Source organism: Crassostrea angulata, chromosome 10, assembly GCF_025612915.1.
Source record: "Crassostrea angulata isolate pt1a10 chromosome 10, ASM2561291v2, whole genome shotgun sequence".
In the NCBI taxonomy this organism is placed as follows: Eukaryota; Metazoa; Mollusca; class Bivalvia; order Ostreida; family Ostreidae; genus Magallana; species Magallana angulata.
The window spans coordinates 14,160,794-14,177,069 of NC_069120.1; the positions used below are offsets into that span (position 1 = coordinate 14,160,794).

The window sequence follows — 16,276 nt, forward strand, 5'->3', positions numbered from 1 at the left end:
CTTTACAGATTTATACCCTTTGTAGAATTAATGACCACATTAGATTTATTTCAAAATCTACAATTTAAAACATGATACGTAGGTTTTCATGAACAATTAAACATTTAATGTAGTTTTCTTTTCTCACCCAGTCATAAAAATTAAAAATTCTGAAGCTTCCGTCTTTACACTTTCATGCATAGCCAATGCCAATTGTCTTATTTGTTATGTTATATGTATCTTTTAGACAAGAGAACATCTGCATTGCAAAATTTGTCACACAACCTGCACAAACCTTAACTCATGCACTAGAATGAAATATATTAATTGTAATGGTAATTCATCATCGTTTAATGTCCATGGCAATTACCTATATAGCTCCAATATCTATTAATGAGAGTTCTATATGCATCTATGTAATTAATTAAAAAATTTAACGAGTTTTACTTGTAAACTGAAGTTTGAATATAATTCTACCAAATCAACTACATACTGAGGTATCACATGAATTTATATATAGAGCTGCATTATCTATTGTAGATAAACCAGGATTTTATAACCCAAGAAAATTATAACAAAAATAGAAAAACAAGCTTTTAGAGTTGAGTGTTGATTCTCGTGGGTATTTTATATGACTCAGTTGTGCATGTAATTGGCTAACCCATCCTGTTCTGTTGCATAATTTATGATTGTTAGGTTATTAATTACTACATTAGCAACTGAAAAGGTAAAAACTTTTAAATATATAGTTTCTCGATCTAAATTAATTGAATGTGAAACCTTGCATGAAATGAAAAATTACTTATTCCTTGGATACTATTTCGACACTTTGAAAATGAAAATCGAAAAATTAATCATTAACCAATATTGGAAGTTTCTAAAATGTCTGAACAATAGGAAAACTGTTGACATTCAATCATCATGAATGCATAACCGCTTGCCTTTTCTAGTCTCTTTTTTCTTTGTTGTTGTTGAAAAAAAAAATTAAGCGAATATTCAGAGACTTGATGAAAATTTAAAAGTTGAATGTTCAAGAAATACATGCACTTAAGTCTGAGGAATTTGAGAACAAATAAATTCTTTGCACTTCATAACAACATGACAACAAGGTGTTATTTTGAAACAAGTCAGTCTAGTTTTTTTTTTAAACCTTAAGCCTGTGTCCCTGACCTACCCTGAATTCTCTGCATAGTCAATATAGGCCTACATCGGTAGGTCAGGGAAAAGGTAACACTACATATTCTGTCATTAGACGTACTCGAATCATCCTTTGTTTCATCCAAGAACCTGATACAGGAAAACTCGTTTAGTACGGACACGGATATTGCGAATTCACGGATATAGCGAAGTCATCTTGGATCCCCAGCTATGTAAATTTAATGAATTTCTTATACGGTTATAACGAATTACGGATATAACGAAGTAATTTCTTAGGTCCCAGTGACTTCGTTATAACCGAGTTTTGCTTTATATTGCTAAATGTTTATTATGAAATATTAGCAAATTAAACAACCATATAATCGTTACGTATGTATACGGTATCAGTATATGAATTTAAACGGAAAATTTGAATAAATTTATTAAGAAAATTTATCAGTTATGCATTAAACATACTCGCTGTATAAATTAAGCAAGAACTGGGCATGTTGAAAATGTTCTATCAATGGCAAAAGTGAAAAAATTGATGACAAATGGTAGAAATTATCAAATATTGAAAACGATACAATTAAAATATCAGAAAATATCAAATATGGGTATAAAATTTTAATTTATCTTGTTTTGAAAATCAAACAAATGTGTTAACAATACCCCAAAATTAAAGTGAACTATTTATTATGATGACGTGATGATTTATTTTCTAATTTATATAAGAATAGATAGATGTTTATCTTGAACACCCACGTGATCTGTACATGTTTTCATGTATTACTGAAAAATGGAAATGTAGTAGTATTCACATATAACAAACGAATGAGCCCAGACCAGACCTGGTTTTTAATTAGTTTTTATTAGCTCACCTTAGCTGAAAGCTTTTTTTGATCATTTTTTGTCTAGCGTCTGTCCGTCGTCTGTCTGTAAACTTTTAAAATTTTCGTCCTTTTCTTCATTGGGCCGATTTCAATCAAAAATGCAAATGAACATATCTGGGTGAAGGAGATTCAAATTATTTAAAATGAAGGGCTGTGTCCTGCAATTTTTTATGGGATATTGTTAAAAATTATTGAACATTTGTTGGCATTTTTCAGAAATCTGCTTCTTAAAAACCAAAAGCTGACACTTGTGTGGAAGCATCCTCATGTAGTACATGTATAGATTCACACTGTTCAAACCATGATCCCGGGGTATGATGGCCGACTGTTGTGTCAAAGCCGACTGTTGTATCAAAGCATCTGCAGGTAGTGTTGATTCAAGTTTGTTCAAATTATGATTCCTAGGAAGTAGGGTGGGGCAACAATAGGGGATTTAATATTTTACATAGAAATGTATTGAGAAAAACTTTGAAAATCATCTTTCTGAAATTGATAGGCAAGAAAAGATAAACTTAAATGGAAGCATCCTCAGATAATGTAGATTTAATTTTGTTAAAATCATGATCCTAGGGGGTAGGCTGGGGCCACCATGGGGGATTTTTACGTAGGAATATAGAGAGAAAACTTTAAATTCTTCTTCTCACATACCAATTGGCTAGAAAAGCTGAAACATGTGTGGAAGCATCCTCAGGTAGTGTAGATTGATCAAATCACGATACCATGGGGGTAGGATTGGGCCACAATAGTGGGGGGGGGGGGTTGATTTTTAATATAGGAATATAAAGAGTATATTTTCAAAAGTCCTCTCAAAACCAATTTGCCATTAAAACTTAATTGTGTGGAAGCATCTACAGGTAGGGTTTTTAGCTCACCTGAGCTGAAAGCTCAAGTGAGCTTTTCTAATCAAAATTTGTCCGTTGTCTGTCGTCGTTGTTGGCGTTGTCGTTGTTGTTGGCGGCATTGTCGTTGTAAACTTTTCACATTTTCTTCTTCTTCAGAACCACTGGGCAGATTTCAACCAAATTTGGCACAAAGCATCACTGGGTGAAGGGAATTCAAGTTTGTTCAAATGAAGGGCCACGCCCTCTTTAAAGGCGAGATAATTGAGAATTATTGAAAATTTGTTGGTATTTTTCAAAAATCTTCTTCTCAAAAACTATTTGACCGGAAAAGCTTAAACTTGTGTGGAGGCATCCTCAGGTTGTGTTGATTCAAGTTTGTTCAAATCATGGCCCCCTTGGGTAGGGTGGGGCCACAATAGGGGGATCAAGTTTTACATAGGAATATATAGATAAAATCTTTAAAAATCTTCTTCACAAAAACTATTAGGCCAGATAAGCTCAAATTAAAATGGAAGCATCCTCAGGTTGTGTAGATTCAAGTTTGTTCAAATCATGATCCCTGGGGGTAGGGTGGGGCCACAATAGGGGGATCAAGTTTTTACATAGGAATATATAGATAAAATCTTTAAAAATCTTCTTCTCAAAAACTATTAGGCCAGATAAGCTCAAATTAAAATGGAAGCATCCTCAGGTTGTGTAGATTCAAGTTTGTTCAAATCATGATCCCCGGGGGTAGGGTGGGGCCACAATAGGGGGATCAAGTTTTACATAGGAATATATAGATAAAATCTTTAAAAATCTTCTTCTCAAAAACTATTAGGCCAGATAAGCTCAAATTAAAATGCAAGCATCCTCAGGTTGTGTAGATTCAAGTTTGTTCAAATCATGGTCCCCGGGGGTAGGGTGGGGCCACAAAAGGGGGATCAAGTTTTACATAGGAATATATAGAGAAAATCTTTACAAATCTTGTTCTCAAAAACTATTAGGCCAGATAAGCTCAAATTAAAATGAAAGCATCCTCAGGTAGTGTGGATTCAAGTTTGTTCAAATCATAGTCCCTGGGGGTAGGGTGGGACCACAATAGGGGGATAAAGTTTTACATAGGAATACATGTATATAGAGAAAATCTTTAAAAATCTTCTTCTCAAAAACTATTAGACCAGAAAAGCTTAAATTAAAATGAAAGCATCCTGAGATAGTGTAGATTCAAGTTTGTTCAAATCATAGTCCCTGGGGGTATGGCGGGGCCACAATGGGGGAATGGATTTTTACATAGGAATAAATAGAGAATATATTTAAAAATCTTCTTCTCAAAAACTATTAGGCCAGAGAAGCTCAAATATGAGTGGAAGCATCCTCAGGTAGTGTATAAATTCAAGTTTGCAAAATCATAGTCCCTTGGAGTAGGGCGGGGCGGCAATGAATTTTTACATAGGAATATATAGAGAAAATCTTTGAAAATATTCTTGGAAAGTTTTCAGTCCAAAACTCAGTACTTTGTTTGAAACCTCAGGTTATGCAAATTTAAGTTTGATGAAACCATGATTCCCTAGAGAAAAGTGGGGCCACAAAATGGGGGGGGGGGGGGGTATATAGGATTAGAGAAAAATCTTCTTAGAGGTACAACAACAAAATGAGCTTGGTATTTACCAAAAAAAAGATGTGGATAAAAATTGGCAGATTTTCAATTTTTTTGTAGCAAGATCTACTGTACTTAGTTGTAAAGATATTTTGATTTCGATACTGTAATGCTAATTTGATCAGAGTTAAGGCTCAGGTGAGCGATGTGGCCCCTGGGCCTCTTGTTTTAAAATTCGTCAAAATCATAATCTTCAGGGACAGCCGTAGGGTTGGGCCACATTGAAGGGGAGGGGTAAATTTCACATAGGAAAAGAACTTAAACATCAATGAGATGGTGACCATCTAAAAGGGACCCAACTTAAATAATGGAAAATAGGATAAAAGCATTTCAGAGGATTTTGCCTTGTCTCATAGCATACCATAGCATAGCCACATTGACGGGGAGTGGTAAATTTTACATAGGAAAAGAACTTAAACATCATTGAGATGGTGACCATCTAAAAGGGACCCAACTTAAATAATGGAAAATAGGATAAAAGCATTTTAGAGGATTTTGCTTTGTCTCATAGCATACCATAGCATAGCATATCATACCATATCATTAAGCCCTTCATTTCAATTTCTCATAGTATAGCATACAAATCTCATAGCATAGCATACAAATCTCATAGCATTGCATTGAAAACTCATAGCGTATCATTTTAATATCATACCAAAGCAAAGCATACAATTGTAAAAAATATGCATGAAATGACTATATTTACAAACATTTTGACATTGTTCTTCAAAATTATTTAGACTTAGGCCCCGGGACAATTCAAGGGGTTCATAGTTTGATATAGGTTTATATCCTATATTTAAAATAATTAAGATCTTCTTGAGAATTGCAAATGCTTAGTATGTAATATGACTATGCATTCATCCTGTTACAAAAAAGGAGTTGATGAGGAACAGAAGAATATCTGGTGAAATATTTAAAATTCCTTTTCAATCTATTCCACTTCATTGTCCTGATATTTTGTATATGATCCGATTAAGCTGTTTTATCATGGACTATTGATGCTTTGGTGAACGATGTGGCGTATGGGCCTTTTGTTTGATTTTGTTGCGCAAATGCAAATAATTGACATAATATCTATAGAGCTTTACAAACTACAGCAAATTAGAAGCCATATTTTTTTTAGCGAATACAGAAACCATCTTGACCCAGCTCTGGTAATAAAAACAAATGTTTTTATTTAATTTTTTTTGTTAAAAGCAATCAAGATGTAAACTGTGATTCGAAAATCCCAAGATGATTAAATCAATTTTTCAAATCTATCTAGTATATCCTTTATTTAACCAAAGTCTTTTAACTAATCGAAACGAAGTAAAACCATTTATAGTTCGATAGTCAATTACTTTGTAAATTTATGCTACTTTGTAAATTAACATTAATCAGTTTAATTTTACATCTTAAATAGCCTCATGAAACGTGAAACTCAGTGCTCTTTGATGGTGCTAAGGGTTGCGAAACTGCAACCAAGGAAATTAATGAGCACGTTCTTCTATTGAAACAAGAGATGTTCTGATAATAAAAACTGAAAGAGTATTATTTCTGTTAATAATTAATACTCAGTTTTGAAACAAATTGAAATGAATCAATAAACAAGTTGAGTTAATGACTTTATAATGATTATTTTAAAAAAATGTTTATGAATGATTTATATGTTGATTTTGAAAGCTAAAATTTCTGTATTGTAATTAATTTGGTTAATTTGTTCTATTTTTCCTGAAAAGAACTTGTATTTACATGTAATTATTTCCTCCATAAAGAAAGCAACTTATTCTAATGTAAAAATTTGCCCATGTAGTTGAATAATTTCTTTTCTGCACTTGGGATGTGTTTTACGAAAGATTATTTAGACAAGATAATTTCAATTGCTCAAAAACTCGATTTACTTAATATGATAAAAGCCTATTATCTTTGTACTATCACATATTGATTCTTACCGCAAGGATTTATATGAAACCACTTATTTTAATCTTAGTTCACATTAATTAATTTTCATCACTTATTCTTAAACGGGGTTTTCCAAAGGAAAAATCCTGTTTTTGAAATGGTGAAAATGGCGGCAGTCGGGCGGGCGGGCGGTTGCCAAAAAGGTACCCTATTGTATGGATAACTTCTCTTGCAGTACAAGATAGGAAGTTGATGTTTTTATATCAATTGGACATATATCAGATGTGCATATTACTTGGATTTTGATTTTTGATAATTTATGAAAAAAAAATACCAGCTGTTGAAAGTGGTCCTTTTCTTGCAGAATATTGCTTATTGGGTACCCTGTTGTACGGATAACTCCAATAACATATAAGGTGCACCATTTCACTAGATATGTATTGATGAAGCCCCTTTCACAATTTCACACGAGCAGAAGCGACCAAATATTCGTGCGACCGAAAAAATTAGATATGAATCGTTAATTGTTGTCGAAATAATAGCACATGCAAAAAGTATTCGTACGAATTTCGCACGATCTAAGCGAGCGTTGTGCGATGTAAACGCATTGAATCTTGCGTCTGTATGCGACCGTTGTACAATGAAAGCAACTGTTGAAAGATAATACGATAGGAACGCGTGAGAGACTGGGTGATCGGACGATTGAACATGCGCCAATATGATTGGACGTGCGATTATGCGTTCCATGGTACGAATGATCGCGCGAGTCGGAGGGGGTATATACACCGCCCATATTCAGTAGACATAGTTGAAAGCGAGAAAAGATGCCACCCAAGAAGATACAGGTATGCAGCAGCATGTATTATTATACCTCAATATGATTATTCTATTATATCTGATTGGTCTAGATAGTCACGTGACAGGGCGATGTCATAGGAATGAAAAAGCCGATATGTGCAAACGATGTAGACAAAAAAGATTAAATCAAAAATATTTAATCATTATGATTCTCTGTATATCTCAGAACCAACTTAATGATCTATGATTTATGAAAGAATGTGAGACAGTTACATAGGAAATCAAACAATCACGACGTTCATGTTGCGACTGTTGAAAAGTCAAACATTATTAGAAATCAACGTATTTTGTGTAATCATATGTTGCTTGGTATAATAAAACGTTTATTGCATTAATGTTCAGGGAATATGAAGATTTATTACTCAGAAAAAAACAAATTTCTCTTGGGCGAAGCCCTCGGGAAATATCATTTTTCTTGAGGGAATAAATCTTCATACATGTATTTCCCTCACCATCATGCAATAAATGTTTATTGTAGATTTTGTTCTGAAACAGAGATACTTATACAGGGTATATATATTAGTAGCAAAGCATGGCATATTGAGGCTGATAAATCGTGCAATGATAGTAAAACGTTGCATGATTACATGGGACACGTTGAGCAACAGTTTCAAGGTCACAAAACAGACGCATAAACACCAGCGATTTATCTTACGATCTTTATAAATCGTGTATCACTCTTGCGAGTACACAAAACGTTGTAAAACGTTGCACTGCGATAATTTGGATCGCGTTTGGTCGCGTCTGAATAGTGTGCATGTCCTCTATTCAGAGGGGACTTGATGCGACCAGTACAAATTATGCAACGAATGCGAGAGCTCGTGCAACGTATGCGAGAGCTCGTGCGAAGCTCAAAAATTTCGATCGCAAAGTTGTGTAAAGTGGTCGTGCGCCAATTGTGAAAGGGGCTTAATCACTTCAGTGTTGGCAAGTGCATTATGGATCCATACTGTTGAAAAAGAGAATCCAATTTGCTGTCACATTGACAGCTTTCCATCTGTTGCTATTAATATTGAGCTGAAATATTTACTAAATTATTAAAAAAGTATCATTAATTTGATCATTAGTCTATATTCCTTTTCTAAAGTCACAATTTGTAGCTGGCCGCTTCCTTGTTTTTTTTTTGTCTTGCTCTGTCTTTGGAAACTTAAATTCAGATTTTCAGGGATCATTCAACAAAGTTTCCTTACAAGACTGTGGACTTTTGATATGATGTAACTATTGACTTTTTGGTGTCTAGTAAATCATGCACAGAGATTCGTGTAGGCACAGCTTTTGCGTTTAACAAAGCTTGTTACAAGACTAAATGGCCGAAAAGAAAATAGACAGGCTTACATCACTCCCAGAGTCCATGGTCTAACAATAAATGGAATGAATACATTTAATATCAATAAAGAGAAACGTTTTGCGATACATAAAATGTTTTTAAAAAGTAGTCAATGTCATCAGTGTGTCAGAAATCCATTCCAATCTGGTCTTCAGTACGCTTGATGACGCTTGAGAAATGCATGATATTTGACATAAAAATACATTGTCTTAAAATTTAGAACACTGGAAGTTTAAAACAACGGAATAATCCAATTAAATTTTAATTAGTTAGATGATTATAATGTTGAACTATTTATAATTAAATAGAGGATGAGATTGAACAAGTATGGTCATAAAAATTCATAATAAGGGGTCTATTTTTGTACAAGTGGTAAAATTTAATCCTGGTCATAAACTTAATTGAAATACATGATTTGGATAAATAGTTAAGTAACAGTTAAACAATTACGATTAAAAGCATATAAAATAATGATCTTATTTGCGAGAGGCGATCATGCACGTGAAATTTCAAATGTTTGAAACAAAGCAGGTCCAAAGTAATGGATTGAAAAATAGTATTCTAAATGAAATAATCTGGGAGTTAATGTATGCTGTATCCATAGTATATTTAATTTATTAAAACAAAGCGCATTGACACCTTTTTAGTCTTGGCTTCATCTCATGATTTTGTTGTTTTAGATTTTTGGATTTTTTGCCCTTTTCAAAGTACTTCCCCACTAAAGCTAGAAGGAAGATGAACAAAGATGTTCAGTTTACAAAAGAACTAACAGAGAAGATAATTAGGAATCAACAGAACAATCCGAGTTAGTAGTTTTTACAAGACAATGTTATCCATTCTCTGTAGATGGAGATTTATTTAAGTTCAATTCCAGTTTACTTAATTCACTCAAACCAAATACTATTAATCTGGCACATTTGGTATAAGAGGGACAGAATAAACACACAAAAATACAAATCGTCAGAGGTTTACATACCTCTATCGATATATTTAAGTGTCTTTGTCTGGGGGAACGTTACGAATCGATTTTGAAATGCACAGTCCAGTAAATTCGTATTGTTAGGGTGCAAGCAGGATTTGCATAATTAAAAAGATAAATACGTCAACACCCTGATATCTAATCATACAATTACTGAAAATTATAAAAATATAATAAGGAATCATTCTTTTGCGTATTTTGAGGTGATAATTTCGACCGAGGCGTGATAAAATCTTTCATAAAGCCATTCGGACTTCATTTGATTTGACCACACCCTGACCAAAATTATCACCTCATAATACTCAAAGAATGATTCCTTATTCCTTAATTTTATTCAGGAAAAAGATGGTAAAATGGACGTATAACAGAATTTATATTGATGAAACATTTTGGTACAAAGGATCAGATTAGAAAAACAACCAAGGGGAACCGACTGCATCGAAAATGATTGAAATAAATACCATTTTCTGAAAGATTTGACACGGGCTCAGACAGCTTGTAAACATTTGGTCTTTTACAATATTCTCCAATAAAGAATTAAATTTACTGTGATAGCTGGAATTGTAACTAATAATAAGTAATTGGCATGGAATAATATTCAGTTCGAGTTTAAAGAAAACTTAACCTTTTATAATGTTAGTCGTCTGTCTATGTTGCTTATGTCTAATTCTGCAAATTTTGTCTTTGTTTGCAGTTCTTATTCGTATCCAAAAAAAACAAATAAATCACTTTGTGATTCTCTGGCATTGTTTACAATACATGTACAACATAATGTTTCAGAATCTTCTAAAAGAGACATATTGACTATGCTGACCACAGCATGTGATGTCGAAGGAACTCATCTTTCAAAACGAGAACTGGTTGATCATGTGTTCGGGTTTCTTTTGGCTGGATTTGATGTAGGTCACCTTTTACCATCTTGTGTTTACCCATTAGAAGCGTCGATTATCGTTAAAATATAGCATTGCAATTAAGACATATGTATCATGTATCTCAAATCAAGAATCTTATCAAATTCAAATAATTTTTTATTATGTTTTATTTAACTGTATATGTTTTTCACAAAACCACAAGCATTTTAAGACCTTGTGACCTGTTATGATTATTTTCAATGTCGTGTGTACACATAGATGAGCTCAGAATGTTCAAACGCATGACATGGGCCAGATTAGAAAATATATACTGTGGAATCATAAGATTTCGCGGTGGCTCAATTTTCGTGGAATTCGTGGGTACCTCTCATCCATGAATAACTATCCTTCACGAATTATTAGTTAAGAGTTATCATGTCATATTTTCTTTTGTATGTATAAGAGATTTAACGAAATCCCCACGAACCTGTAAACTTTAAGCAACCCACGAAAATTGGCTCCAACGAATTTTAATGATTCCACAGTATATATTTGATTCGATTTCCTATCAACATAAGTATAACTACTTGTGGATGATATTTATAGACCAAGAGCAATGATAGTCAACGGTGATAGGATTAGAATAAAAAAATTAAACACAAACAAATGCGTTGTGGTCGCCTTCCTAAGTCGAGGGTATCTGTGAAACCTTTGACCTGGAATGATTATGGACTGGTTGATGTTATTAATATTTTTTTTTTCATATCATATTTATATATGAAACGCATATTCATCGTATTTTACGATTGCTTTGTTTACCATTAAGAAAAACAAATTCAAAATTTGTAAAAAAAAAAAAATTGTTTTTCTTTTGAAAGATTAAACCCATATATTAAGAGTGACCATTTTTCTTTATTCACACAATTATGTGTGTAATAAAAGAATTATAGTTAATACGGTATTTTGTAGACTACTAGTGTGGCACTCACCTGGATTCTCCTGCAGCTGTCGGAGAGACCCGACCTACAGGAAAAGGTCCGGCAGGAAATTCTGTCTGTATTGGGAGAAGATGTAAATAAAACTCTGGCACACGAAGATTTGGATGCATTGAAACTTACAACTGCCGTTATTAAAGAAACACAGAGGTATGATTGTATCAATGCGCATTTTAATGGAAAAAAGATACATGTATTATAGTTATAGAGAATTATTGTATTATGATTATTAAACACATAATTATATATATATATATATATATATATATATATATATATATATATATATATATATATATATATATATATATATATAAAGTCAGGTAGACAAATTGTATTTTGAATAAGAATACAAATAATTCTGAATCGGACGAATCATGACTTTTGAGGATAAATTGTTTGCATAGTATTTTTAGACACTGAATACTTCCCTTGAAAACCTATTGATATGATTAAGTTCGTATATTCACAATTTGGTGCTGTTCTTTTGTTGATGCCGACTAATATTGCTAATAATTCATAATTGTTCTAAACTGCGACCTTGGTACATTATAGATTGTTCCCAGTAATACCCACGCTATTCCGGACTGCATTAGCTGATGACAATTTGAACGGTTACCACATTCCAAAAGGAACAATAGTGGGCTTGCATTTTGGTGCTCTCCATAGGTGAGCTTTCTATGTGATGATGGAAAAAAGACAATGAGATCATTATTCATTTCTAAAGTTGTCATCTGAAACAAAGAAAGGGTATAACTACCCTGCTTTAAAAAAATGTTCTTGCTGACATTCCAATTAATACCTCTTAAAAAATTTATTATGACTGAAGTGAACTGTTTGTGTAAAATCATATACTCTGTTTTGTGTTAGCTTGACAATGAATGTTTATAACAATCGCTCTACCAGAATAATGCACACCATTTAAAAAAAAAATAAGTATACAAACAAAAAGGCAAAATTAATAATTGTTTGTTAATTAATAAAAAACAGGACAAAAACTAATTAAGCAAAGCAAAGAAAAAGAGATTATAATACTACTGAGTAGAGAATCTTGATTTTTTTTGTATATATCCTGAATTGAAAGATCATGATTAAAAGTAAGTTTGCAGGTCACCTGTTTGTGTACACATGTATATATTCATTAAATTTTATACTGTTTTACTTTTCATACATGATTTGATTGAATGTGTAATATCAACATATCTTTGCATGATGTGTTCAAAGGGTATTCATGTTTGTCAAAATGAGAAACAGCGTTTCTGTGAAAGTGAATTGCAAAGCCACCCCCCCCCCCCCCATGTCAATGTAATCAATATTTTGCGCAAACTTCTTATGCAAGATGTCCTTTAATCATGATATTCCAAAATAACCTTTCATTTTTAAATTGTCTAGGAAGGTTTTTTTGATTGTTTAAAACCACTTAAGGATTTTTTTTCAAGAAAAATGTGTTAGATGTCAATTGTTTCACCATTGTTCATTCAGGTAGAGTTTTGTGCTAAACAATATTTAGTAGTTTGTGCTTATAAAATGTCAAACTTCAATTGACTCTGTAAAAAAAGCAGTCAGTTGCTTGTAAAAGGACAAACAAGTTTTGATCTTGAAATTTAAATTAGTTTTATACGCATTTTTTTTTTACCAATAACCTCAATTTATATCATTTATTTGTACTTTAACATGCCAAAATCAATTTGTTTAAAAACCATTGCACCCACAGATTTTCATCACCTGAGTTAACGTCTCTTTCTTCAATATTCAACTTTATTATAAACCAGTTTTGTTGAATAATTAAATAACTATAAATGAACACATTCATCACAGGCTAAGCTCTATGGTCCATTCGGCCTCTGCATTTTGTAACTTTATTTTTTGAATTGACGTGTGATCACTGGTGTAATGTTAATCTCTCCTTATTAATCTTTTAAGGCTTTTTTTTCAAACTTTTAATGCACTCGGATACTTTGTTTTTTAAAGTACCTATTTGCAATCATGACTATAATGATGTAATTTGATGTTATTTTGTCTATTCAAAGAACAATATCGGGTTTATTATTTTATCTCCAACTAAAATTATTGCAGTGCACTGTAAAACATTTGTTGAAACAAGTTCCTTATTATAGACCAGGTTGGTTAAGACACGATGGTGGTGGTTATATTGTTTACGTACTGTAGTTTATAGTTCTAATTTCTGAATCATGTCTGATCTCATAAACACGCTAAGGGTATAACGGGCAATTTACAAGGAAGTGTACCAACTAACAAGAAAGTCCGTTTTTATCTCAGTATGTGTGACGGACGTTTTATATGGTCAGACAATCAGATGTATATGTAATATTTCACCAGTCCTTTGTGAACTCTCTCTTAAATTTGTTGTCGACTTTGTTAAAGTAAATAATAAATCATATCATCATTGGAATAGGAATAAAACCACTCTGGCAAAGGTTGACAGAAATTGCCGTTTTGCTTTGAACTGTAACCATTAAAGTAGTCCATGTTCTTTCTCCGCGCATCATTGAGTGGGTGGATTAAAACTTTCTGTTCCCCAAACAATTACAACCTGTCAACAACGTATTTGCTTTTCCTTGACATATTTTACTGACGTTTGCTGCACACCAAACTAATGCATACAACTATATGCTAAAGGATTTTGAACATTATTGTAGACATGTCTACTTTTTAATAACTAAATTCACATGCACATGTATTCTGTTGGTGAAATCAAAGCTATCAAATTGAGAAAGATGATCATCTGCTAGTGCAAATTTACACTGTATACACTGTTTATTATATAATCTTATAAACATAAGATTAGTCACACACCCGCGAAATCAGTTACTAGTGTTCTGTAGAGGGCCTATTAATCTATTCATAAAATATTTTCATAACGATCTCACTTTGTATGTAAATATAACATCAAAATCATTTTTCAGATTAAATTGGGAAAATCCAGACAAGTTTGATCCTGGCCGTTTTTTGGAAGCAGAAAGCGTTGCTCCAATGACGTTCCTCCCTTTCTCATACGGACCATATATGTGCATAGGCCACAAGTTTTCCATGATGGAAATGAAAACTGTATTATCAGTTTTACTCAGGAAGTTTGTTTTTCAGCCCACACCTGGTTTTGTTTATAGAAAATTCCAATCTGCTGTGCTAAAACCGAATCCACCAGCAATTATTAGAATAAGAATTAGAAATTAAATAACTGTGTTGTTATTAACGTTAAACCCCGGGGATTGACATTTCAAACATATGAAACATTAATTATGAGTTTCTAAGGAAATCTTAAGTTTCAGCAATATTGCCAGGTTAACATTAAAATATCAATAAATTTTATTGTATCCGTGCTCTTCACAATTACCAATCATGTTATTTTAGCCAATAAAAAACTTTCCTGGTTTGTGATACTTTCGAAATGTAAAATATGACTATGGTTTGATACAATACTTTTTTTTAGCTCACCAGAGCTGAAAGCTTAAGTGAGCTTTCCTGATCACATTTTGTCTGTCGTCCGTCCGTCTGTCTGTCCGTAAACTTTTAAAATTTTCAACATCTTCTCAAGAACTACTTGGGCAATTTCAACAAAAATTGTCACAAGGCACCCTTAGGCAAAGGGAATTCAAAAATATTAAAATAAGGACCACGTCTTTTTAAAAAGGGAGATAATGAGGATTTATTGAATATTTTTGAGGCTCCCTCTCAAGAACCATTTGGCCAGGTAAGCTGAAACTTGCGTTGAAGCATCCTCAGGTAGTGTAGATTCAAAATTGTGAAAAATCATGACCCCGGGACCACAATTGGGGGGGGGGGGGGGGGTAAAAGTTTTACTTGTACATAGGAATATATTAAGTAAATTTTTAAAATTCTTCTTCTCGGAAACTATTCAGCCATGTGATTCTTTATATTTGTTTGGACATTGGCTTCTGGACAATTCGTTTGCCTCATAAGGGGTTCAGAGTTTGATGTAGGTTTAAATTCTATATATAAACAATTGTTTAGGATCTTTTTGAGAACTGCAATACTCAACTCAGCCTGTTAGAAAAGAGACTAGCCTAATGATTATAAATACTAGTATAAGAATATCCATGGGTGAAAATGGATTTTATTTTTACAGGATCTAAATGTATTATTGTACATTGTCCAGATAGTTTATATTATGCATATGACTCCATAAAGCTGATTTCATCATACCTATTGTTCCTCGGGTGAGCGATGTGGCTCATAAGCCTTTTGTTTTGATTATCCGGGATAAGAATAAAACAACTGTTAAAAGAGAGAACAAAATATACTTCACCATTAAACTAAAATGGCTGATGTTTTTATAAAAATGTACCAAAAAGTAAGCTTTGGATGAAACTATGTATGATCGTCATATACCTTAATTCAAAGAATGTCTGTAACCTGAAAATATGCCCTGGCTTGTGATTTGGTCATTATTTGTGCAAGTTCAATGTTACTGGAAGAAAAACGGTTGATGCATTACTTTCCAATAGAGGAGGATTTGAATAACTGTTTTATACATTTTTTTCTCACTTAAACCTGACATGAAGATTGTAGCCTGAAAATATGTCCTGCCAATTGAATTGGTCATTTGTGCAAGTTTTTTGTCATTAAAAGAAATATACAATACTTTCAAACAGAGATATACTTGAATAAGATTTTTAAATTTTTATCATAAAATTTAAATTATAATTTTTCGACTGCTTAAAAAATATTTCATAATTATCAGGATCATTTCTATTTGCCTTTTCATTGCAATTCATTTATTTCCACAAGGATCATCTTAATTTTCGACGTGCTGTGAAATCATTAATAATGAATACTATATAAATTGTGTCTGTTTGAGAGGATAACAGTGGAACAATGACACCCCCGAAAAAATATTGTCTATCTCCGCT

The 16,276-nt window shown here is 32.7% G+C and overlaps 1 protein-coding gene across 1 annotated transcript in view; it reads left to right on the forward strand.

Moving 5' to 3' along the window:
* The window catches only part of LOC128166846 (cytochrome P450 4c21-like), a 28,821-nt gene extending 12,802 nt beyond the window's left edge, over positions 1 to 16,019 (forward strand). The window contains exons 7-11 of the mRNA XM_052832270.1: positions 9,240 to 9,364; positions 10,319 to 10,437; positions 11,359 to 11,534; positions 11,940 to 12,053; positions 14,312 to 16,019. Of these exons, the coding sequence (XP_052688230.1) occupies positions 9,240 to 9,364; positions 10,319 to 10,437; positions 11,359 to 11,534; positions 11,940 to 12,053; positions 14,312 to 14,579 (802 nt within the window). The 3' untranslated portion in view covers positions 14,580 to 16,019. The remainder of the gene's footprint in view (positions 1 to 9,239; positions 9,365 to 10,318; positions 10,438 to 11,358; positions 11,535 to 11,939; positions 12,054 to 14,311) is intronic.
* Positions 16,020 to 16,276: the final 257 nt, after the last annotated feature.